This window comes from Scomber japonicus, chromosome 3 (assembly GCF_027409825.1).
Source record: "Scomber japonicus isolate fScoJap1 chromosome 3, fScoJap1.pri, whole genome shotgun sequence".
NCBI lineage: Eukaryota > Metazoa > Chordata > Actinopteri > Scombriformes > Scombridae > Scomber > Scomber japonicus.
Genome location: NC_070580.1, coordinates 25,425,975 through 25,450,272, shown reverse-complemented (window position 1 = coordinate 25,450,272; position 24,298 = coordinate 25,425,975). Strand labels below are relative to the sequence as shown.

The window sequence follows — 24,298 nt, the reverse complement described above, 5'->3', positions numbered from 1 at the left end:
ATGTATGACATGTATTTGTGTTCTTATGATTAATCTTAAGGATTGTTATTAATATTTCTTTCTGGAATTTATGTAAGAAAATATAAGTGTTCAGGCCATACAGCTGTTAAAAGATCAGCTACCCCACATTTTTGAGATAGGCAGTGTTCAGGTAAAATGGGCCGGTTGATCAGCAAAAATGGGCCACTAAAATTGCAAAGTGAGTCATTTATGATAAAACAATCTAATCTAATAAATCTAATAAACTTTAATTTCAAAACACATCTATGCACTATAACAATATAATATTAAAGTTAAATTGCATTAAAACAACTATTTCATGAAAATTATTCCATGCTCTCGCAAGAGTGTGATCATCACTTTTTGGCTTCTCTGGACTGTCTTCTGATAATAACCTCATATTCCCCTCTTCTTCTCCTCCTGTGCACACACACATTCATAAGCACAGTCGAACATAGTTGTACACACACAAACACACACTTAGAGGGGAGTGGGAAAAAGGCATGTAATACATGCATAATATAATAATATATTAATAATATAAATGGTTCTTAATAACAGGAACCATTAATTTAATTCTCATCAGACTCAAGTTCATAATATGTTCATACATGTGTTACCTGTTATTTGTACTTCTAAGAGTGTCTTGTGATTGACTTTAGATACGCAGTGGCCTGAGTCATTTATTGTTGTTACCTGTGTTTTGATGTTGAAGCTGTGGCGAGATGTTGCGAAGATACAGCTTCCTGTAGGTTTTCACAATACAAGCATCCTGATGGTTCGGCAGTTGAACTGTAAATAGATGCTAACATAGGCTAGTATTAACTTTACACAGTGATACCATGTTTGGGAGACCTGAGTAATGTGTGTTTTGAATTTGTTTGATGGTTTCATTGATAATTTAAAGGAGGACAGAAACGTAATCTTAGTCATCTGATTACTTCCTGAGATTGTATTATTATTTAGGCGTACTCTCCTATCATTCCTCTCTCTCCTCTCTACCCCCTCTATGGCTGCCCACTTCGAGCCTGGTTCTGCCTGAGGTTTCTTCCTGTTAAAAGGGAGTTTTTTTCTTGCCACTGTTGACAACTGCTTGCTCATGTGGGAATGTTGGGTCTCTTTAAAATTAAAACCTGAAGAGTTCGGTTTAGAACCTGCTCTATCTATGTGTAAAGTGCCTTGAGATAAATTATTGTGATTTGGCGCTATACAAATAAAGATTGATTGATTGATTGATTGGTAACATTATGCATACTACAGAATATATGGTTAAGATATGTATGTGTTATTCTTTATTCATATTTATATTATTGTTATTCTTTCTTCAGAGAAAACCACACAACAGCAGTAACATCCAGCTGTTACTGTATGTGCCTCTGTATGCCTCTGGGCCGTATAACACTCAGTTTGACACCATTTATTCAGGAAATGAGGACAGTGTGAACCATGTGAACTAGTCATGGTTGCCTATAGGGGTTCTACTTAAACTGCATCTGTAAAATGATGATGTTGTCAGCAGGGCCTGAGTTCAGAGTTCTAGTGGAATTGTTCTTTAAAGTAAAGTCATTCGTAATTACCACTACCCATATCAGTTTTCTCCAAATAAACAAAATCTGAATTTGGATCCCTTCTTCCTCCCCTCTTTTCTCTGTTCCTGTGTTTACCACCACTCCCCCCCCCCTTCCTCCTTCCATCCCCTCCACTCCAGTCTTCCTCTGTTCTCCTCTTCTCCTCTCCCCTTCTGTCCTCTTCCTCATATTTCTTCCTCTCCTCCCTTAAGAACACAAACTATCAATTTAAATAGCTTTTGATGTTTCTTAAACATATGAATCACACTATTCGCATCAAGGCCAACATAACAATCATAACATATCTTGCCAAGAGGTTGCATGCATAATCCTAGAAACAAACTCATGAATGTCTGTCCCACCTTTGATAGCCATGTGTCTACCTGAAATCACATTTCATATATTTTTTTTCTTTTTTAAAAAGCAATTTTTCAATATTAAAGTATTTTAATCAACTATACCAAAAAGAAAAAGACTATGACTATCATAGAGGAAACGTTTTTTTCACATTATTAGTATAGATACAGTCTGTGGTTCAAAGAAATATAAAATCATATTTTAAATGGAACATCTACAAATCACATATTTAGTATTATTTATTGAGTATTACATGCATTATTATTATAATTATTATTGGGAGTAGCCTCCTCTTTTTTAAATTAAAATAATAATAATCACAAAGGTTTTGCCAGAATATCTTCACAAATCGGCAGTGCCAAAATAAATGTACAGTGTTGGGGAGTAACTAATTACAAGTAACGGCGTTACGTAATTCAATTACAAAATGAAAGTTGAGAAAAACAAAACAAAACAAAAAGAACAAAACAAAAAAGGGAGAAATTTCATGTTTTAAACATACCTTAAATGTAGACGCCTTGTCCTACACTCTACACACGTCGACGTCGTGACGCTATGACGTCATCAGTCAGTCTCAGTACGGAGGCTAGCTAAAGCTGAAGGATCTTATTGGCTGCTTCTGCAACGTAAACATGTAGCTGTTTCATCAGTATAACTGTATTACTATCGAGAAGGGGATTCACTAATTGTACAGCAGTTTGTCAGTAGTCCGACGAATCATGGCAGTGTTGCTGAAAATATCCATTTCGGAGCTGGGTCAGAGCGGTGTCAGCTTGATAAGTAGCTAACACTGAGTAGCTAACTATCGTGTTTGTATTTGGCCTTGCTAATTAAACGGCTAGCCTCCAGTAGGGAGTAGCGAAGGGCTACATCGACGTTAGCCAAACAAAGAAGGATGGCAAGTAAGGTTATCTAGCAAGGACACGCTAAGAAGAGGAGTAAACAATGAATAAATCTAGAGGTTCTGGTGCCTCAACACCAGTGAATGGAAAGCAGGTTACTGGTAAGTGTGGCTAAGTTAGCTGTCTTCTTTCTGGGCTACCAGATGTTTGGGACATTTCAGCAGAAAAGATAGTCTTCTTTATGATCTCTTGTATCTGTTGCTCGAGTCTTCCTCCATAGCACCCGAAAATAAATGTGTGATCTGGATGCAAAATTAGCTGCTGCAAGACTAAAGCCAACCCAGGCTAACTAGACGGCTGGCTGTGGTGTTTTCTGTCCCTCAGACTGGGACACCAGGCGGAAAAGAAAAACTGCGGACATCAGTCAGGCCCTAAATGCGAGTCCTGTGGATGTAGCAGCTCTGAGGAGGATGGCCATTAGTGAGGGGGGGCTACTGACTGATGAGATACGCCGTCAGGTGTGGCCTCAGCTTCTCAACGTCCCCCCAAACCTCTTGGATCAGGAGCCAGGTATCATGTTAGTCACACATGCACCAACAGAGTATTAAAGGCAAAATATCTCACTCTCCTGCAAGATCAATATTAAAGCATGAAGTCTTTGCAGGTGCATACTGTCCCACATGTTTGACTCATATTGTAATGATGATGATTATGATGTGTTGTCCAGAAACGGTAGAGCGGGATAATAACAAGGACTACAACCAGGTGCTGCTGGATGTCCAGCGTTCCCTTCGAAGGTTCCCGCCTGGTGAGTGCTGACAAACCATTCAGTCTGACTCATATATCCTGCTGTTAGCTGTGTTGTTTGAGCTGCATTTCTTGTATGAAGCACTGCTGGTTGTTACCTTGCGAGTCAGCTGGATTCACAACATCACAGGATTACATGGGGAATCTATCTTGTACAGACCAGAAGGCATCCTATGTTGGTTCTCGTGTGATCTTGCAAATCCAACTGTCTCTCAAGGTAAGATGGTGACAAACAATGATAGGCAGACAGTTTATCTAATCACCTGCAAAGTATTTTTTTGAAAGTGCCTGGCCTTTTCCAAACTGTTCCAATGACAACTTCTCAGATGGTACTGTGTAACAAACCATCTGGCGTGTCAGGTCATGCCACAGAAACACTGATACAACCACAGATGAACACATACACACAAACAAGCTCTGATGCACCATACCTGAGCATCATATCTAGTGATTTTTGACTTAAAAAATCAATTAGTTGAACACACTGTATTGTCACTGATAATCTTTACATTAATGTTTTTTCTGCATTATCATTGAACCAAAAAGAAAACGTTTGGCTCAGTGTTGAGTTAGTCTATCTATCTATCTATCTATCTATCTATGTATCTATGTATCTGTCATCTGCACATAACTAAATTCCATTCACTGTAAGAAATGTACATGAATTGTCCTGCAGATCAATGCAATGTGGAAACAGCTTTGCCACAGCTTGCTTGTTTGCTGGACCACAGGCACATTTCCATAAGTCATAATGTCTACTATGAACTGCTGGAGGAAGAGGGGCTGGGCGATGATATACTCTATTTGTATTTTTATTTAGTTTTCTTTAAATATCAATGCAGGCTCTTGGTATTACTCAGAACAACACATAATTGCCCTCAATTAAGGTTTTACACTGAAAGTATTGAATTGCATTATTAATTTATTTTTATGAATACTATCTGGCAGGGAACAAGCAATATAGGTCAATATATCAACCTATATCAGGTTATTGCAGATATATTGCGAAGGGTAAACGTTGTCTGATAAGAAACTTTCAAACTAGGCCAGAGGTCATTTAGAAAGGGTGTCATAGTTACATTTTTTGTTTTCTAGAGGGCAATGACAATAAACTAATAAACAAATCTAAGGAATCCATATCAAGATTGTTTATTTATATTAAGATTATTGTTTGATTATTGTTGATTATTATTTATTGTAGCAGATGTTTAAACCCCCAAATATCTTCCAATATCCAGTCTTGGTGGGGCTATAATTATTACTGGTGCACCTCTGACATTTCATATTTTCAGGATTGTTGATGCAGTGCCATACCCAAAAGTAATGCTTAACAAGTGTATATATTTTACACTTGTGCAGGTATGCCAGACGAGCAGCGGGAGGGTCTCCAGGAGGAGCTAATTGACATTATCCTCCGGGTTCTGAAACGTAATCCCCAGCTGCATTATTACCAAGGATACCATGACATTGTCGTCACCTTCTTGCTTGTCCTGGGAGAACGCCTAGCCACTGCCCTCGTGGAAAAGCTCTCCACACATCATCTCAGGTACCTACTGAGCTGGTCACTGCTTCTTTACCAGTCTACATTATTTATCAGTTATGTGCCCACGTCAGAAAGAAATGCCCTCTCCCTCCCTGCCCTCCATCTTCAATAATGGTCTATTGTGCACTGCAAAATGTTCTGTTTTATCCTTTTTCACAGGGACTTCATGGATCCCACCATGGACAACACAAAACACATTCTTAACTACTTGATGCCCATCATTGACAGGGTCAACCCTGAGGTGCATGACTTCATGCAACAGTAAGTCTCTCGTTATTTTTGTTACTATAGGGAAACTTCATTCATGTTCTCTTATGAGAAAATACCTGAAAGGCATTCAATCTTGCAAAATAAAAAATCCACCAAATCTTTTATGTTCAGTATAAATATAGAGTAATCTGCTTCATTGCCTTGCAAATTAAGACCCAACATTGATAAAATGTTTTTAACTCAACAGAGTTTGTTTTCTGGTTATAAAACCAAATACCATGTACACTACACATTTCCACCAGTGTCTCCTGTCCTAAATGGAAAAAAATATTCATTTATATTGTATTTATTTGACTTGTTAAAGGGTAACAGAAGGGTTATCTATGATTGTAGCTAATGTGAGCAGTTTTTACTATCACTACCATTATGAGCCTTGACATCTAATGATAAATGAGAAAAAGTTTATAAGAATTATGGACATTAATGTCATAACTGAAACAAATGATGCTTTGCCATCTGACAGACACAATTGTGGGGTTTCAATCCCTCAGCACACAGAAATCCCATTATATATGGTGTTAATTAGATTATTGGCTGTCTTACACCTTTTCAACGTAAAGCTTATCGTCTTCCTGGTGTTGTAAAACAACAAAGGTTAATGTTAAGCTTTAACATGCTTATCCTCTCATGACAGCTTAAGTCTGCAAAGACTTGAGAACATAGATCGTTAAGACCTCCACTTAGAGGGTTAACATGAAAGTTGCTGTCTGTTATATATCTCACTACTAATTCACATTTTTAATAATATCTTTATATTAAGTGCTTTGTTGTACAAAGCATGAGGACACATGACTGTTTTGTATGCTGATGAACATTTTCTGTCATGTATTGATCATCAGGGCTGAGGTGGGTACAGTCTTCGCTCTCAGCTGGCTGATCACCTGGTTTGGCCACGTCCTGTCAGACTTCCGTCATGTTGTACGGTTGTATGACTTCTTCCTGGCCTGCCATCCATTGATGCCCATCTACTTTGCTGCTGTGGTGAGTTCCTTGGAATCACCACTTCTAGTTTGCATTTCAGAGGGTTTGGTTTAGGACTCCTGTATGACTTATTGGCTAGGACATTTGTATGAGCTACATTTATCACATCTTAGACAATTGCCCTTTGAGAATGTGTCATTTTATTCAAGGCCTTGCATACCTTGGATAGTTCTTTCACTATGCAAGCAGCTTTGTGACTGCTTAAGAACAATGTGTATTATGATTAATATTATGTCCAGTTGCAGGAATTGTTAGGACAGTTGAAGTTGCTAGACTGTGATAACATATTCTGCTTTGAGAAAGGTAACAGATGTTTTGTATTTTATTCATTTTTTTATTTAGCAGTTCAACTTTCATTGACCTCTAACTATCCGTGACTGATTGATTGGTCACTCGCTGCAGCCTTATAAAACCATAACATCAAATCAAAATTGACTAACCTGATCATCTCAGTCATGGCATTGTATATCCTTGGATTTGTGATGGGAAATGGCCTGTTTAGTTATTATTGAGGATTAACAAATGTGCCTTTGTGCATTATTGGTGATTGTGTTACAGATCGTACTGTACAGAGAAGAGGAGGTGTTGGATTGTGAATGTGATATGGCCATGGTTCATCACCTGCTGTCGCAGATTCCCCAGGATCTGCCATACGAGACTCTCATCAGCCGAGCAGGAGACCTCTTTGTCCAGTTCCCACCTTCTGAACTGGCAAGAGAGGCTGCCTCACATGACAAGTACTTATCTCCTTAGACAAACTACCCGCATCAGACACATACAAAATTTCAATTCATATTTCTTCTTCTCATCAACTTCAATTACTCTGTTCTTTCAATAACACTTTCATTTTCTGTCTCTCTTGCTTTCTCTTTGTGTATCTTTCCTTTTCCTCCCAAAGCATGGCATCCTCTACCTTTAAGGACTTTGACCTTGCATCAACTCAACAGCGGCCAGACTCTGTTCTCCGTCGTCGACGTAGACAGAAACAGGCTGCGCTGGAGAGCGCAGCAGCAAACTCAGTAGTGGCAGTGGGCCAACCTTCAGCAGCACGTCGGTTTGTTCGTTTGGCAGTCATGGGTCTGACAGTGGCTTTAGGGGCAGCAGCTCTTGCTGTGGTCAACACTGCCCTGGAGTGGGCCCCCAAACTGGATCTGTTTCCTTGAACTGCTCCTCCTTTAACCCCTTCATGCTCCAATTTACCTATCCTTGACTCAATCTACCTGTTGGGTCTGTTTCCAAGACTGAATTACACCATGAACTCTGCAGTCAATAACACTGTCTGGAGTGTTGGCTCTAAACGGAGTTAACGCTCCTCCTCTCTTTTGTAGGGCGTGTCTTAACACCCTATGTAGGGCTTCTTAGGCCTCAGTTAAGGATCATTTTAATGGCTCCTGAAGAACATGCATCAGTGTGACAGCTACACATGCTGGTGCTAACAAATGAAGAATCCATCCTGTTATGATGAAAAGACTGTATTTCTGAGAACTATTATTGGTGGTGTCATTATTAAAGTTTATTTATATTTGGTATTAGAATAATCTGATATTCAGTTATTCCCATAGAGATTAATGAAGGCTTGGTGGACGCACTACACTTGAAACTGCTGCCAATTTAGAGAGTTTGAGTGAATGTGTGTGTGTGTGTGTGTGCGCGTGTGTATGTGTGTGGTTGCAACCCATTTCTTAGCTATTTGATATCTGGACTGAGACCAAATAGAGGATTGTTAGAATCCTCTTTCTGTATGATTTCCTGTTTATAGGTATGCAAGTCGCTGTAAAAATGTGGTCATGACACAGGCAATTCTTAAGGCAACCATTTTATTATGTTATTAAGTAACTTTGTCCCTTAAAATTGTTTGAAAAAGCACTTTTATTTCAGAAAACAATGTCTCTGTGACCCAGTATCTTTAAAACATGTCTAAAGTTGCTTCCCTTGAGTAAATCTTGAGTTTAATTGGGTTAGGGTTAGGGAAAGTTATATGCAAGAGGCTTTAACAAAACAGTCATGGTGTTATCAAGCTAAACATATTGTAGGGTGCTTTAGACTTCAGTATGTATCTCAAAATCAGAGGATTAAGCCCCAAAGGGGTCTCAAGTTTATTCAGTCTAGAAAGTGAACAAATAAATTACTTTTAATTATAAATGGTTAATAGTTAGTCACTTAATAGTTTGGTTGCACAACCTTAAAAATTGTCTGTGTTTCATGGCCCAAAGGATTAGAGTATGTTATCTGCCTCACTTTTTTCTGGAGTAGAAGATTTCATCTCCACATAGTTTAGCAACACACACGCTCACTTATTGCCTGGTAACAGGAAATATCAGAATGAAAAAAGCAAGTTAAATGGCGCATCACTGTAGTCTTTTGGTTTAGCACAGTGGGTGACCCAGTTTGCACTGACTGTAGTTTTGCAAAATCACTTTAAAATGAGTTTGATTGGCACCTTTCTCACTCCTACTGGACTAAATGCGTCTGAGCCTTCAGATAGAAGCTAACATTGTTGTTTTAAACATGAATTTAGCTTAATTTGAATACATGATGTACAGTAAAGTGAATTGCTATGAGAGTAGAATGCATTTTCAGAGGAAGTCTAGCTCATTCCAATGTCCTATTTATTTTAATTCAATCACATTTATAAAGTGGGATTTCATAGGTTTCAGTGGTGTGGCACTCACCTGAAGACCAGGGTCTTAAAAAATAAATAACAAATAGCTTTTCAGAGCACTAAGCTAAGGTAGTTAATTCATTTTTATTTTTTTTAATCGACTGAGTTCTAGGTCACCTGTATTGGATGACAGCAACCAATCAACTTAAAGGTGCAGTGTGTATAATTACCTTTAAACTAAAAACCATTGTTTTCATTAGCTTAGAATGAGCTTTTATATCTTTGTAGAGAGTGGGTCCTCTTACAAGGAGCCCACCATGTTGCACCACCATGTTTATATGGTAGCCCAGAATGGACAAACCAAACAGTGGCTCTAGAGAGGGTCTGTCATATTTTTGACAGATTTCACAGCCACTGTGGGTTCTCCTACATGCTTGTAAGGTGAGAGGGAAGAATAGTTGGTTTGTTGCAATCTGTCTCAAAATGCCACACACTGCACCTTTAAGACATCGCTCTTCTCTATTGAGGTTGACATGTTCATTGCCTTGAAAATGAAACACTGATTCAGATTGCAAGAGATCTACTACTTTATAAAAAAGGTGACCTAGAACATGTCCAAGGACGCTCCGAGGTGCCTCAGAGTAGTTATTCAGCAGTATTGTAATGCACCATGTATCTGCACTCTGTGGTTTTCATTTATTTTTGTTGCACTAAATGATTTATCTGCCTTTTATGTTTATTTTGTTATAATGAATCTGTCATACTAATGTAAAGTTGTACAACAGAATGCTAATAAACTAGAGTGAAAATGTGAATTTGTTTGGAGAGTTAAATATCAATGCAAAACTCATTCATATGTACCTTATCACATGCACACACTAACTGCAAAGTAAAATAGTATAAAAATGAACAGTAACAGTATTTTTTATTAGACTGGACCTGAGAGTTCACCGGAACTTGTAAATTCATCCACCCAATTATTTGTGTTTTTGCCCTCATAAAGTTAATTTAGTTCATGCAGGGAAAAGATTACAGAATTTCACATTTACATTTCCCTCCATAGTACATTACCTCTGCCTCAGAGCTTGTCAAATTCAACTGGTCTGGTTAAACTACTCAGCCTGATGTGTAAATATATATATATATAGTCACGTTTTGCATTTATTTGCTTTATCTTTACCGTCACATTCAGGTGTCCTTGTTCAGCCCTATTCCCACATCAGCTTCACCTTTACCTTGTCAGCTTCAGCTTTATTATTTGATGAATGTCAGTTGTCCTTTTTCTGCTTCAGTTGTACTTTAAGTGTAATTGAGTCATATGCTTGCAGTTCCAGTCTGATGGTGTTAAGGTGCATCACTTCAAGTATATGATTATGGTGGATCTCAAGTAATGTCTTCTGTTGCACAAGCTGTAGCTGAATTAATTATAATTAATTTGCAGTTAGTTTATAGAGTTTCAAAGAAGCCAAAAAAGTACAGATGATAGTGTGAAAAGACAACCGATGAGTTGCAATGAAACCTGATGAATGTACAGCTGCAGCAAACAAATACAACGTGTCTACCATGGTTTAATTCAGATTTTTTTTTCTGGTGGTGTTTCACTAAAAGGCTCAGATAATGAGTTTAACCTAAAGACATGACTAAAGACAAACGGACAAATCTTAAAAACTCAACAAAAGTCACACATATAAGACATAAAATATACACACATAAGGACATCACTTTTTATATTCCTCCAGTTATGAACACTTAGGAACCACAGATACACTTCCCAATACATTATAGTAATACAGTATAATTTATCCCACCTGCCATATTTGATACCTGATACTTCAAAGTTATTACGTGCATTACAGCAGCTTGTTCTGCATTATGAACACATTCATTCAATGTAAACACTGAAAACATTATCCTTCACCACAGTCTGATTAGTCGACTGAAAGAAAATCCTCTTCTTATCATTCAGATTACAAATTACTATTCACTTATCAAAAAAAGGCAAATATACACTGGTTTCAACTTGAAACGATTCAGTTTAGTAAGGAAGACATTACTTTGAGCTCCAGTAATCATCAGTTGTAGAAGTAATCAATAGATTCAGGAATTCTTAGTTGTTAGTTGTTCATTTTTGTATTTAAACATTTAAGGATTTTCTTGCATTTTAGTTTAGAAAGCTTAAAAGTTATATTTCTGAAACCAAACTAGTAAAAAACATAATTATTGGCTCCTTAAATTGAACTCTGAAAAAAGCTGTAGCCAGAGGTCAGAATGTATACTGAGCATTCATTTATCGCAACAACAAAGTATTTTAATAGCAGATGATCCCAACAGTCAGTATCCTGAGCTGCAGAGATGTACTGTAGAAGATATAGCTGGTAGTTTGTTTAGCTTGTGTATAACATTTCCACCTGCGGTTACCACACCATAGGGCAAGACAACTGCTGTCCACTGTCACTTAAGACAAGGCAAGAAGTAAGCAAAATTACTCAAAATAAGTCATTAAGATAGCTGACATAAGGTGCACTCTGGATTGCTTCAGACTGTGTGCTTGCAGCTGTGTGTACATGTTCATTAAGGTGCTCGCCTCAGTGGCAGTTTTGGCAGTTGGGATGGCAAGGCTGATTATTGACCCGGCATCTACAGCCACCAGATATGTCTCCGCTTCCCTGTAAAAACATACAAAAACGAGTCATATGAACACATCATATATACATAACCACATCTTCTTGAAAACTAAAAACTGTGAGAATTTGTCTTTGTTTTTGTCTATTTTCACATAGGTTTATTTACATTTGGTCCCCATCGAGCCTGTTTGGTCACCCAGCAGATTTCTGTCTTGCACATCAAACAGCAGATCCAATCACAGCCATCCTTCTTCTGGACAATAATGTCACATCTGGGACATTTCATGGCCTCCCCATTCTGTAGCATGTTCTATGGTAAATGTAGAAATGTAAAAAAATGCAATAACTCAGACAACAAGTCAACCATATGTTCAAAAACAGCAACATTAAATGGGTACATAATACCAGCATCCACGCTAACTAAAAAGATAATCCAAATATGCACAAACATTTCAACAAACACATTGAAGTATTGAGTCCTCATGTAATTCATTCAGCATCAGTCCTAGGCTTTAGAACACTAATCTTGTAGATACATACAGTACGTCAATCAGGTGTGAAATTTGACTCTGTTAGAAGCCTTAAATAGGCTTAAGAGTCTTAAATTGATGGAAGAGCACTCATATTTAATGTAAAATAAAACAGACATTCCAGCAACCCTGCTAGGTTTGTGAATGAAGGAGTAAAATAAGGAGTGGAGGAAAGTTTCTTTTCACTCTATACCAACATCTATTTTTACTCATATTTAAATATGTAAAAGGAAATTACACAAAATAAATGAAATATCTAAGTGGTGACTTTTCCAATGTAAAATATTAGCTTTAAATGTTTACCAGTGTTATAGTTGCCTGTTCTGTCTGAATAGTGAACTGGCACAACATGGCAGCATCACACAGGAAGTGATGCTTTCTTTTGTTTGTAATAAATAGAAATTATAAAAAATGTGGTTGTTCTGTTCCAAATGTTTCTTAATCTATAGTGATCTGCACTATAGATTAGGGAGCACATGCCTTTTTATTGTCTGATGTCATTAAAAGTGCAACTGTGAACTCTGACCTTTTGACTGGTGTATGTGCTGATAAAGTCATTACATAAAGCCTCTAACCCACCTCTAACATCTGCTTTGTTTGCTGGGCCGCCTCGTCGTTCTCTGCTCTGATACGAAGGTCATCCTGGTAGGCCTTACAGTTCATACCATTATGGATGGCCTGGAAACACACAAACCGTCCTTTATGTTTGGGGCTTCAACTATTACAAAAACACCAAAAGAAAACCTTTGTAAGTTATGTAAATAAATAAAACTGAGTTACCCTGCAGAGAATGCAGTTGGTTTCATTGCAGAGTTCACAGTTAAACTCATCGACTTCGTCCTCGTAGATGCACCACCCTCGGCAGTTGGGAGTCTGACAGTGGAAGCTGTGTTCCGAGCGGCTTTCTGCGATGCTCAGACGCAACTCCAGAAACCGGTGGTGCTCCTCTTCTGTGAGCAGCTGTATCCAAGATCATACAATAAATGACAGATGGAGAGAGAGGGAAAGTGTTTAACTGTATGTTTGTACCTATGAAAAATAAATATAGTCTTTTATTCTCAAATAGATTTTCTTCATTAATAAAGATCAACAATAAATGTTGTGCGTGTACCTTCCATACTGACAGAAAAAAGACATCACATACAACAAACTTTTTTACACTTTTTACACTTAACACATGCTTCTTTTATGAGACCAACTAATGTAGATACAAACATCAATTTTATTTTACTCCGGACATACATTTTAGAAACTTTAAGTAAAACATCTGAAATGAAAATCTGGTGTTAACTCTTAATTGATCTGTGTTGTCTTATTGCCCAATAACATTAAGTCACTTTTTGGCCATCCATCCCCAAAGTTTGATGCCCTGTCTGTCTGACACTCACCGATTTGATCTCTCGGTCTAGTAGCTTGCTGTGACATTCTTCAGGACATGGCACCTCAGCATCCTGAGTGTTCAATATTGTCCCTTTCAGACAGTCCCTGGAAGAGGACACACACATATATCCAAGAAAAATACAAATATAGAAATACATAAAATAATTGTTTTGCTAATTTTGCAAATAATGGTATATATACATATATGGCAGTATGTTTAGCACTTCTATAACAACATTCCAAAACTGCCTTTTCCTGTATCTGACCTGCAGAAGGTGTGCAGACACTCTCTGAGCACGATGCCCTCTTGTGGCTGCAGGGGAGAGAAGCAGATGGGACAGTCCGTCTCTGAGGTGTTGAGGATAAGGTCCTGATCATCTGTTTCCAACAAGCGCAGGTAGTTCCTCTCTCGCTCCTCCTGCTGAGCCTTCATGACCCAGAAAGTGAGGGAAACAGGCACATTACAGGACTCATTACAAACTGTTCTGACTCATTACTTTGTAGTCCTAGGTTTCCAGAAAATGGAACGTGAAACAGCTGAAGTCATGATTCTTGGCATCAGCTTAAACAGCTTTGAGAATCATCACCAAAGTGTATATGGTAATCCATTACTTCTGCAGTAAGTTCAACTGTTGAACATGCTCTTCTGTAAAAGTGTATTATATTCCTTTGAAAGATATTTAAAAGTGTGCAGAAGTGGAATGGTAACGGTGTATAGTTTCAAAATCTGAATATTAACAAAAATGTGACACTTTTTTAACTTTAAACATTATTTTTCTTTAAAAATTAGAAACTGACATTAATGCAAGTTAAGATATAAGGCTAAACAGAGTTTAAGGAATCCTGTTTGCCTGATACAGCAGTGTTAATGAGCAGTGTTACCTGTTCGTACTGCAACATGGCCAGCTCTTCCTGCTGAATTCGATGAACCTCGTCCTCATCTGGCTTGTAAATGTCTGGGACCTCATAATCCTCTGGCCGTGCCGTCCCACACATCTCACAGCCAGGACGCGTTGGCTTGTTCATAAATGTGCACACGCTACAGGCCCAGCCCAGCTACAAACACAAACACAGATATATGCTTTCACAGCCCCTGGACTCACACTATGCACAGTAGACATGTTTATAGGCTCAGTCACACTGCAGACATCATGTGTGAAACAGAGTTAGATTCTGACCTGAGGTTTGGGAGGCAAAACAGGTTTAGTTAGAGTCGGAACTCTGGGAGGAAGAGGAGGAGGAGTCTGCTGAGCCTCTGGAGGAGCTGCCTTCTCACCACCACCTCCGCCCAGCCCTCTGGGTAAAAGCTGCATCGACTGCATTGAGTCCATGATGCCTAAAAAAAGTTATCATGCCAAAACCGGTAAGTTCACTTACTTGTAATCATGGCTGGTGATGACAGAAAAAACATATCTATGGCTGAAATCAAATTTCAATAGATGTTATGTAAACTCCATCCTTATCCTCAAAAAGAAAATTGAATCAATAAGCAAATATTTTTGAAATTTTTGGACATTTTCCTTGTTCTGTGTACTTATTATCAGATATTACCTAATTCAAATTTGGATTTTATTTGTTTTACTTTGTTTATTTGTACTTGTTTGAAGACAACATTAGAAAAAAAAGCTACCAAAAAAGGTATTAAATTGGTACCATTATTGAAAAAAAATCCCTATTCATGTCTGAATAACACCATAAAAGTTTTGCCTCATGTGTATGCCATAAGTGTTTTTATATCATACACAATGGTTTAACTCATGTATTCTCATATATATGTCTATTTTATGCCCAAATGATAAGTAGAGTAACTAATTGAGTAAAAAAACTAATGTTAATGATTAATTGATCATTTAGGTCAATTTATCTGGTAAAATACAAAACATTTGATAGTAATGGTTTCCTAAATACTACAAATCGACTGTTTTGTTTCGTGCTTTTGTTGTAAAATGAGTGCCAACAATGTTAAGGCATCACTTTAGGCTGTAGTTGTGATACGCAGCAACCAACATCACATGCAAACCCACAACTAAAAGCACAAAAACAGAAATAAACTCAACACATTAAACAAAAGCAAGTCTTAAAATACTTTTTAAATAGGTCTGAAGATTTTAAGTCCAATGGGAGAGAATTCTATAGTTTAGGAGTCATGGACTCATTGGTAAAAATAAAATGTATTCATTGATAAGTGTTTTTGGTACTTACTGTCTAAGCGTTGATGCTCCTGGTCCAGTTTGTGTTGATGCCGTGTTAGATGAGCAGCCTGGGCGGAGAGGATAAACAGGAAAGCCTGGTCTCCATCGTTACGAATACCATGACTGTACAACGTGTCCCTGTCCCGTGCCAGCCGCTTTCCAATCACCCAACGCTGCAGAAATGGGTGGAACCCAAAGTCTTGGCTGACCTGTATGCAGAAAATACAGTACAGGCAATGAAACCTCAATTTTAATTTTAGATGATGAGTTATTACATGATATTCTGCATGTTAATGTAAGGAAAATGGCTGTTACACCACCTTGTCTTTAAGTTCTGCAATAGTCATGCTTGTAGAAACCACAACAGACACTGGGACGTAGTCTTCTGACTGAGCATCCTCCACTCCCACCTTCAACCTGTAACATAAAGAATAATAGCACCAGTCAGTCTTTTTTAAGGGCCCCACCGATACTGGATTTTTCGGGCTGATCACAATACCTATATTAAGGAGTGATATGTCAGCCAATACTTTTATAAATAATATACATACGTGTACATTTTTTGTAATGAACTCTTAGTTATCAAACACTTGTGACAAAGATATGTATGTAATGATGGCATGACATTTTACAGTTTGACAATAAAGTTTATTGTTTTACATGACATTAATGCACTGAAACAATAAACTACACTGGGAATTTAATAATTATAAATAACTAACTAAATAACAAAATTATATTTATAACAAAAACACATGTACATATATATTTCAATTGACTCAAGAAAAAAGGATGAAATATACATTAAATGCTGCCTGTATAACTTTAAAAAAATATTGGCACAATATATGGTATCAGGCTATACACCAATACCGATATCTGTGATAGGCCAATATCGGATGATAATATATTGGTTGGGCTCTACTTTTTTTCCATAGTTGTTTATTTCTTGATACAATACTTGACCTTCATTACTAATCATATCTACTACATAATCCCACTTCAAAACAGACCACATCCTGGAAATAAACACTGCTCTGTGACAAATGGTAACTTTGAGCTTTGTGGTTTCCTGTTTTTGCCTGTCTACACCCAGTTGTTGTCCCACCTTATGGTTTCCTGAGGATAGACCTGACTGTCAATGCTGACAGACACTGGGATGGAGAGCTCTGACAGCTCCTGGCACAGTCTGGTGGCTTCCTCTCTGTCTCCGCTGCTGAGGGCTTCACTCAGAGACAGAGCCAGTTTCTCTGCTGCACAGGGAGCAAAGGAAGAGTTTATATATCCTCACGTGATTAATCATCAGCACACAGTGAGAAACTGCATTCCCCTTTAATAATGGTTCCTTCCATTGACAGTGGCAGTCCTCTGTATATTATGTGATGGATTAAGCCTGTAGTTTTTCTCCCTCAAACACACAAAAAGTGTCCCAGTGCAAAAAATGAGAAAGTTGTGACTATATTGTAGGCTGTAGGTGAGTGGGACTTTAATTTAGAGAGGCCTACATGTTGTTTATATTTAATCAGAACAATGAGCCACTTTCACCCTCACCAGAAACACTTAAATAACTCAGCAATAGCCTAACTCAGTACTAAACTTAAAGCAGTAGCCATAAAAACAGGTTCGACCCAATATCACAAAATCGAAACTAAATGGAGGCGCTCACCGACTTCTAAATTGATACTCGGTGTAACTTCAGAGGCCATGTTTACACCTGAAACGACACGTAGCACAAGACGTGAAGAACAAATACAACACTCAAGGAATATATTGACTGTCTGTAATGGAAAGTTTAAATGGCACCTCTTCGGGTCGTGTTATTGTTTCAGTTCAGTCCGCATTAAAGAAACACTTCCCTCTCCTTGACTCAGCAGAGTAGCAGCGCCAGCTTCGTCAGTGTGGAGGCGTTCACATGCAGCGTAGAGAGTAGGTCACCCGAGTGTTAGAAGCGCTCACAGCCTAATGCTGCGCGTTTAGCCTATAGAGGAAAAAATACAACCTTTTTAAAGTCTTAACTGCTTTATATCTTCTACAACTGCGAAGTCCAGCTCTCGCTCCTCCCCTGGCAGTTGACAGGTAGAACTGAAAGTGAAACTGCCTTAAGATCAGGAAGACAAAACTCTGGCCGCCCTTCGGTCAGCCCCTGAAAAGCGTCGTGTTTGGTATTCCAGTTTAACAAGCTACGTAAAAACAAAACTAGGCGCCCTAAAAATATTTGGCTTTAAAAAAAAAAAAAAAAAAAAAAAATTACATCGACCTGTTTACCTTTTCTTTTTCCTACCTCAAGCAGATATACCTAGGTATAAATCCCTTCAGTTGGACACTTTATTAAATTTATTAACAGAATAAAACAACATGCAACAGATTAGACAATATTATAGAATAGATAATCATACATAATCGAGTATATAGCCCATATATACACTGCAAAGGGTAAAAATAATGACTCTCAATATCCAGCAGATGGCGGTGTCTGTCAAACATTGACCCGGTGAGTTATTATAGATCAAAGTTGACTTTTAAATGAATGCGTCATTCACATTTCACAGCTATTTACTTTAGTGGAAATGTTAGGCCGATCTCGGCTATAATTGACCTCAGAACTATATGATGCACGGCATAAGCGCACATAATGTATTTTTATTAGTATCAGTTACCGCTAAATTGCTAAATACGACGTCCCCTTGCATTCACATTAATATTCCTACATCGTCTTATTCCTATGATTAAGACGTGTGTACAGTATTTATACATTAGGAAGTAATTCAGGAACGAGGGAGTATTTGGTCCTGTTCCAGCTGACACTTTGGTCCAGATGCACGGTGCAGATAAACGAGCCAATCACAGCGGCTCCAGCAGGAGGGGCAGGCATCTCTGCTCAGCATCGCACAAAGTTGCAGAGCATCTCTGAGTCTCTGCCCGCTCTCCTCACTTGACATCCTTCATTCTCCTCCACGCTTCACACCCTCACTCCACTTCTCAGCGTTTCACCGTAAACAGTTAGGGTGCACGATCAAGGTGTGTCTCGGTGTGTTTTAAAGATGTTGGCTTGTACGGAGATGATCACTATGTGCCTGCAGTCGGCCAAACAGAAGCATCTCCGGGCTCAGCAGCAGCAGCAGCAGCAGCCGCCGCCGCTGCACAGCGCAGGACAAGGGCTTACTATCTTTCATGATGTAAGTGCATCGACTCTTTTACTCATACATTTCAGAGAAAACTTGTAGCCTATTTGCTCACCAAATTTCTACTCCTATTGTCTGTTACTGCTATTAGCTCTGAAGGTATTTTTGGTATCTTGTCATACTGTAAAAGTGTAAACACATTATTGTAATTAACTGTAAGACATCATACATGGTTGATAAAAAAACAAAACTAATAATTGACCCATAGCTCAGTTTAGTATAAAGATGGAATTTTGACCCTTTTGGTTATTTATTTCCAGAAAAAAACTATATGAAAGTGAAAATAAATGAATGCTTTATTAAACGTTCTTCTCTTGTGTACTCACAACACACCCAAAGATGATACAGTATTTTGTGTGTGTGTGTGTGTGTGTGTGTGTGTGTGTGTGTGTGTGTGTGTGTGTGTGTGTGTGTGTGTGTCTGTCAGAGGAAAGTAGGAAAAGCTGCAGCTGCTGCCTCTGCATGATAAATTAAGCTCTCACAGTTGGACAGGTTTAGGGGTAGCTGGGGGTTCTCCTCTTTTTTTGCATACACACACACACACACACACACACACACACACACCGCAGGTCTTTCAAAAGCTTCATTCACCATCACTTATGACTCACACAAACAAACACACACAGCAATCTGCATATGTTTTAACAAAATCATGTGATTGATTAAATGCTTATTATCTGATTTGTGCTTTGTATGTGGTGTTGCATTTTTGATTTTCTCTCAACCAGCGTTTCTTGATCTCTCTGTCTCGCACACACACACACACACAGACACACACACACACACACACACACACACACACACACACATATACGCACATAGACACATCCACCCCAGCTTTAACAAATAACACCTGCTGGCTGATTAACCTGCAGTACTGCATTAATAACATTTGACTGAGCCTGTTAAAATATATCTACCAACACAGTATAGCATACATTTATTGTCCAGTCCAGCACACAGTTGATGGCTAAGGATATGTTCAAAACTACAGCTCTTAACAACTGGCAGGCTTCTCTCTGTACTCTGTCACATATACAGTACACAGATAACCTTGTCTGAATAAAGACACATTACTCATATTCTGCAGAAGTGTCACAGTATTGGTACACACTGTACCTGATCTGTCTAAAACATCTTGTGCAAGGTAGATTATGCTAAATACTCCAAATCCAGGACTGTATTGCTTTTTGTTTGCAATCCTTGCCTGATCTTTGTCTCCTCTTACCTAAGTCATTGTTTTTGTTTTTTTGTCTTTCCACTCTTATTTGGTCAAGGTGAACACTGCGCAGACATCAGAAATCGTATTCCTGCCAGGTCCCCTGATTATTTAATTGGGAGTGCTGGCAGATCGTAGCAAGATAATTCAAATGTTTTGCATTAAACAAGGACAGAGTGTGCTGTATTTCCTATAGCTTCACAGTGAGCAGTAGATTAAATAAAGTCAGGTGGTCATCTCCTAGGACTAAAAAATTAAATACTTTGTGTGCCCAGAGTAAAATAATTGTAAAGCAGATCAATGGTGATTGATTTTTCAGAGATAATGTCAGTGGATTAACTTTATTAATGCAGGAGTATGTATTGATTTTCAATACCCTACAAGACATTAATAAGCCATGCATGCAGCAAAATAAGTAAACAGAGGGAAATAATAATTAGAGTTAAAAGCAGCTTAATCCTTTTTGATAATCTTACCAATTTATCTGAATCAGAATTGGCTTTATTGGCCAAGTATGCATGTTTATGCATGCAAGGAATTCAAGTCAGGTCTCTTGTGGCTCTCAATTACACAAATAGCCAAGAACAATGCAGGAAGATACACAAAGCTGAGCCAAAATAAGTAAACATAAAGATATAACTATTATGTAAAAGCAAATATGTGAACAAATATTCATGTGAGAGTGTTGGACTAAATATATATTTGATCAACCTTTCATTTATGGCTGTTTTTTTTATGATCAGCATATTACATAATGTAAGCCTGCTTAGATTTACATTTGATGATGATAGATTATATACACATTACACAATCTGTATGTTAAAAATGTAATATGATTTTAAAACACTAATTGTTTCAGTGTAAGTGGGTTATTGTTTTTGAACATACTGCCCAGCTGTCATGTTGATTTCAAAGTTGCGTTCAGCAGATAGTCTCTTGGTGACAGAGATATCGATAAGTCAATAGTTCTGTAGGTCTGTATTGAGTCCTTTTCACATGATAATGAGCCTATCAGTAATGAGAGAGTTGCAGTGATCGTTACAACTCACATTTCCAGAGTGAGAGAGAAAGCACTGCCTCCAAATATTCCTGTAAAAAGGCCAGTGACAATTAATGATGCTGGCGATGGTCGTGGGAGGTTTTATCATACACGCTGTTGGTTGCTTTTGCTTTGTGCATTGTGTGGTTCTGCATTTCTGAAGGCTTGCTCGATTCTCTCTCTTTCCAATCTCTGTCCTCCCTCTCCCGATGTTCATCATTTCCCCCTCTGCTCTTATTTTTTTGCTCTTGCGATAGAGCAACAAAAAGGAAACAGGTATATACGTCTCAGCAAATCTCCAAGAATCCCCAAGAAAAGTGAAAAATATGTCACTAACAATTTCATCAACAAATTATGATCATTAGCTCCAGTTTCCTCTTTCAAAAAACACAAAATCTAAAGCTCTGCATAAACTGCATGTCAGCAGAGCTTAGGAGAATCTACTGTCATAACACCTGCCACCATGATATCAGAACAGCAGCGCTCTGGGAAGCAGGTTTGACCTTTCCTATCCCCACTGTAAATGACACATTATCGTCTCTTGACACTCGAGAGCCCAAAGACCCAGCCAAACAACAAACAAGTTAAACTCTATCTGTTTTCCACTGAATTGACTAGGAAGAAAAAAAAACACTGCTGAGATGGGTTACTGTGCCAAAGGGGGGGAAAAAAGACTGCTGACTGTGAAGGGAAAAGAAGGAGATTTATTGTTCAGTATTATGCAGGAGCCTGAAGCAAGCATGTTTGACGTGGTGGAAAAATTTCAGATTCTTTTTCAAATAAGGAGCGTTAGTGAGATTAGAATGCAAATACTGATAGAGAGACAGCTGAAGAGTAGACCTTGAGCTTGTTGACCTATGGAAAATGAAAGTAAGGGGTGGCTTCTGCTGTTATTATTAACCTGTAGGTCAAAACTGTCAGTCCTAACCGCTACTTAACAATGGAGACAACAGATTGAGGGTGTGGAACAGAAACAAAGATCACAAATCATTCATGTTGGCAGACTGTGAAGAGATTATTGGCAAAAGTTACAATTATTCATTTAGGAGTTGTGGATTTTTTTTTTTCCTGTTGGTTGATAATTGCCCTGAGAAAAACAAATAATGAAATAGATACTTATTGTGTGTTGTTATGTTTGAAATATAGAATTTCCAATTTGTCATTGTCATATTAAACTGCTGCTAAAATATGCTTTATTGATGAATTCTGAAATGTTGATTGTAAAACTCATGTGGAAACTAAATGCCTGCAGGTGATGTTTAAGATGCGGTTCCCTCCATGAAAATTCAGGTTTTGTTATTAGTTTAATTTTAGTTTCTTGAAACATATCTATGTACATTGAATTTGGGATAATTATTTTAAAGGTTTAGGCCAACCATTCCTTCAAGGAGCATGTTTTGAACACGTTAAGATTGCATAAGATTGCATCCCCAACCATCCATTGTAATCATCCATTAGAGTTTTCAAGAGCTACTTCAAACTACTTTAATAGGCTAGTTTATGCCTGTGTGCATACAATTAAACTATACAATGGATGATTGTAACAGGAGTATTGGGAGCCTTTGTTTTCACTTCTCATAAGTGTTTCAGTCATTATAGTTACACTGGGGACTTGTCTCATTAATTGCGTGGTTGTCTGGTGCCCTCAGATCTTGACTCATCTCAGAAATTAAGCTGGTGAGTGAAAAACCCAGAGTGATGAACAAAACAACAAATATGTTCCTCATTTCACTTTTTTGTTTGAATCTATGCTGTATGGTGAAACCAAGTTTATTCTTACTTAACCAAGTATTTCAGTTAGACCTTGGTTATGACAAAGTGAAATTTTCCTTTGTTGACCATGAAGGCAGCCTTTTCCTTCAATGCCGCTAGCAACTGACCAAAATGGTCAATCACAAACCATATTGTAACAAACAAATTGTATTTCCCAGCGTTAGTCACTCATCCGTATTGTATTCATTCTGTTGTTGATTTCAGTCGATCTGTCTCATGCAAGTTTGGTTTTACAGCTTTTGATTATCAGACACACTGAGAGTCACTGCGAGTCTCCATGACGATAACCATATTCTCTGTCAACTCGTGACACACAGTCAGAGGATGAATGATCACGCTGTCAATTTCCCATGAGAAATAGAGAACAGATCCTTGAAATCATGTTCTGGCTATGTGCAAATGTCAAACATTCCTCTGTCATATACCTCATTTCTCAGAGGTCTCCATGTATAACTGCATGCAGAAAGTACAAAGAAAAAAAGCATCCTCATCATAATTGCGTAATTATAACAAATACTATTTACTCTTGTGTTACAGCTTCATTCAAATCCATAGTCAATCATTCAGTCACTTGTCAATCATAAGCTATCTCATAGTGCACCAAGTCTTACTGGTAGCACTTTATTTTAAGTCCTCCTGTTAAGTAATTATAAGCAGTATATAAACCTTGAATAAATGGTTTATATCGTACTGAAAAATTATAAGCACAGACGGTAAAAGACATTTTAACTGTTTAATAATGTACACTACAATTGCAATGTAATACAATTATAACCTGGCCTATTAACACATATTAATAATCAGATCATTATCTGATACATGAGCATCCACTTAAGGGTGCGCATAGAAGGAGTTATAGTTGTTATTAAATGCATTATTATACATGTATATCTTCTATTAACTACAATATAGTGTTATATTCTCCTTATAAATACTGAAAAGGGGGAATTAAAATAAAGAGTTACAATTTTACTGAAAGCCCATGATTCCGCTTTAATTGGATAACATTTGCTTTGAACTTGCAATGCAGCGGTGGCCATCTGCCAGCAAATTAGCAGTAAGCAGCAGGCAAAGTCTAGCTCAAATAGATATTTTTCACGGCAGGCAGTTTGACATGTCATTTTAGAAAAACATATTTGTAAATTATAACACTAATGATTACTTTGTTAGGTTTCCCTTGCTATACCATGGCCATGGGAGTGAAATACTTAACTGTAATTCAGCCATTGATGATGTTATTAGTTGCACCTGTGGTTTTACTGCTATTACATGTGTAAATGTCTCAATGGAAAAAAGGTCTACTGAATCACATGTATGTGGTGGGGGCTGTATTTCAACCTCAGCCAGTGAACACAGTTAACTGCAGCAGGAGACTGCAGCAGATGTATT

At 37.9% G+C, this 24,298-nt stretch overlaps 3 protein-coding genes across 4 annotated transcripts in view; 2 read left to right on the top strand and 1 right to left on the bottom strand.

Moving 5' to 3' along the window:
* Positions 1-2,521: 2,521 nt before the first annotated feature.
* On the top strand, positions 2,522-8,300 carry tbc1d20 (TBC1 domain family, member 20). The gene is made up of 8 exons (XM_053315149.1): positions 2,522-2,928; positions 3,152-3,337; positions 3,495-3,575; positions 4,934-5,120; positions 5,277-5,378; positions 6,227-6,368; positions 6,927-7,105; positions 7,267-8,300. Exons 1-8 carry the CDS (start codon positions 2,871-2,873, stop codon positions 7,529-7,531), a joined length of 1,200 nt encoding a protein of 399 aa, XP_053171124.1. The 5' UTR covers positions 2,522-2,870; the 3' UTR covers positions 7,532-8,300.
* A 2,279-nt stretch (positions 8,301-10,579) lies between these two features.
* Positions 10,580-17,825, bottom strand: rbck1 (RanBP-type and C3HC4-type zinc finger containing 1). 2 transcript variants are annotated; one of them, XM_053315148.1, is made up of 14 exons: positions 17,500-17,825; positions 17,363-17,410; positions 16,805-16,949; positions 16,017-16,113; positions 15,707-15,905; positions 14,683-14,840; positions 14,387-14,560; positions 13,771-13,931; positions 13,513-13,609; positions 12,962-13,084; positions 12,905-12,928; positions 12,704-12,802; positions 11,761-11,904; positions 10,580-11,636 (listed from the first exon to the last, which is right to left on the bottom strand). In XM_053315148.1, the coding sequence occupies exons 2-14, from the start codon at positions 17,400-17,402 to the stop codon at positions 11,556-11,558; spliced, it is 1,542 nt and encodes a 513-aa protein (XP_053171123.1). In that variant the 5' UTR covers positions 17,403-17,410; positions 17,500-17,825; the 3' UTR covers positions 10,580-11,555. The 2 variants fall into 2 exon arrangements, with proteins under 2 accessions (XP_053171123.1, XP_053171122.1); XM_053315147.1 differs by having other exon boundaries at positions 10,582-11,636; positions 12,905-13,084.
* Positions 17,826-18,737: 912 nt separating this feature from the next.
* The window catches only part of necab3 (N-terminal EF-hand calcium binding protein 3), a 36,789-nt gene continuing 31,228 nt past the window's right edge, over positions 18,738-24,298 (top strand). The window contains exon 1 of the mRNA XM_053316251.1: positions 18,738-18,872. Within this exon, the coding sequence (XP_053172226.1) occupies positions 18,738-18,872 (135 nt within the window). The remainder of the gene's footprint in view (positions 18,873-24,298) is intronic.

Bases quoted from the DNA above. Each gene is read 5' to 3' on its own strand.
- tbc1d20 (XM_053315149.1), top strand. From the start codon at position 2,871: ATGAATAAATCTAGAGGTTCTGGTGCCTCAACACCAGTGAATGGAAAG. The intron at 3,576-4,933 runs GTGAGTGCTGAC...ACACTTGTGCAG, and splicing joins CCTTCGAAGGTTCCCGCCTG to GTATGCCAGACGAGCAGCGG. The intron at 7,106-7,266 runs GTACTTATCTCC...TTCCTCCCAAAG, and splicing joins GAGGCTGCCTCACATGACAA to CATGGCATCCTCTACCTTTA.
- rbck1 (XM_053315147.1), bottom strand. From the start codon at position 17,402: ATGGCCTCTGAAGTTACACCGAGTATCAATTTAGAAGTCG. The intron at 16,950-17,362 runs GTGAGCGCCTCC...CTCCCTGTGCAG, and splicing joins GAGTATCAATTTAGAAGTCG to CAGAGAAACTGGCTCTGTCT. The intron at 13,932-14,386 runs GTAACACTGCTC...TGGGTCATGAAG, and splicing joins CCATGTTGCAGTACGAACAG to GCTCAGCAGGAGGAGCGAGA.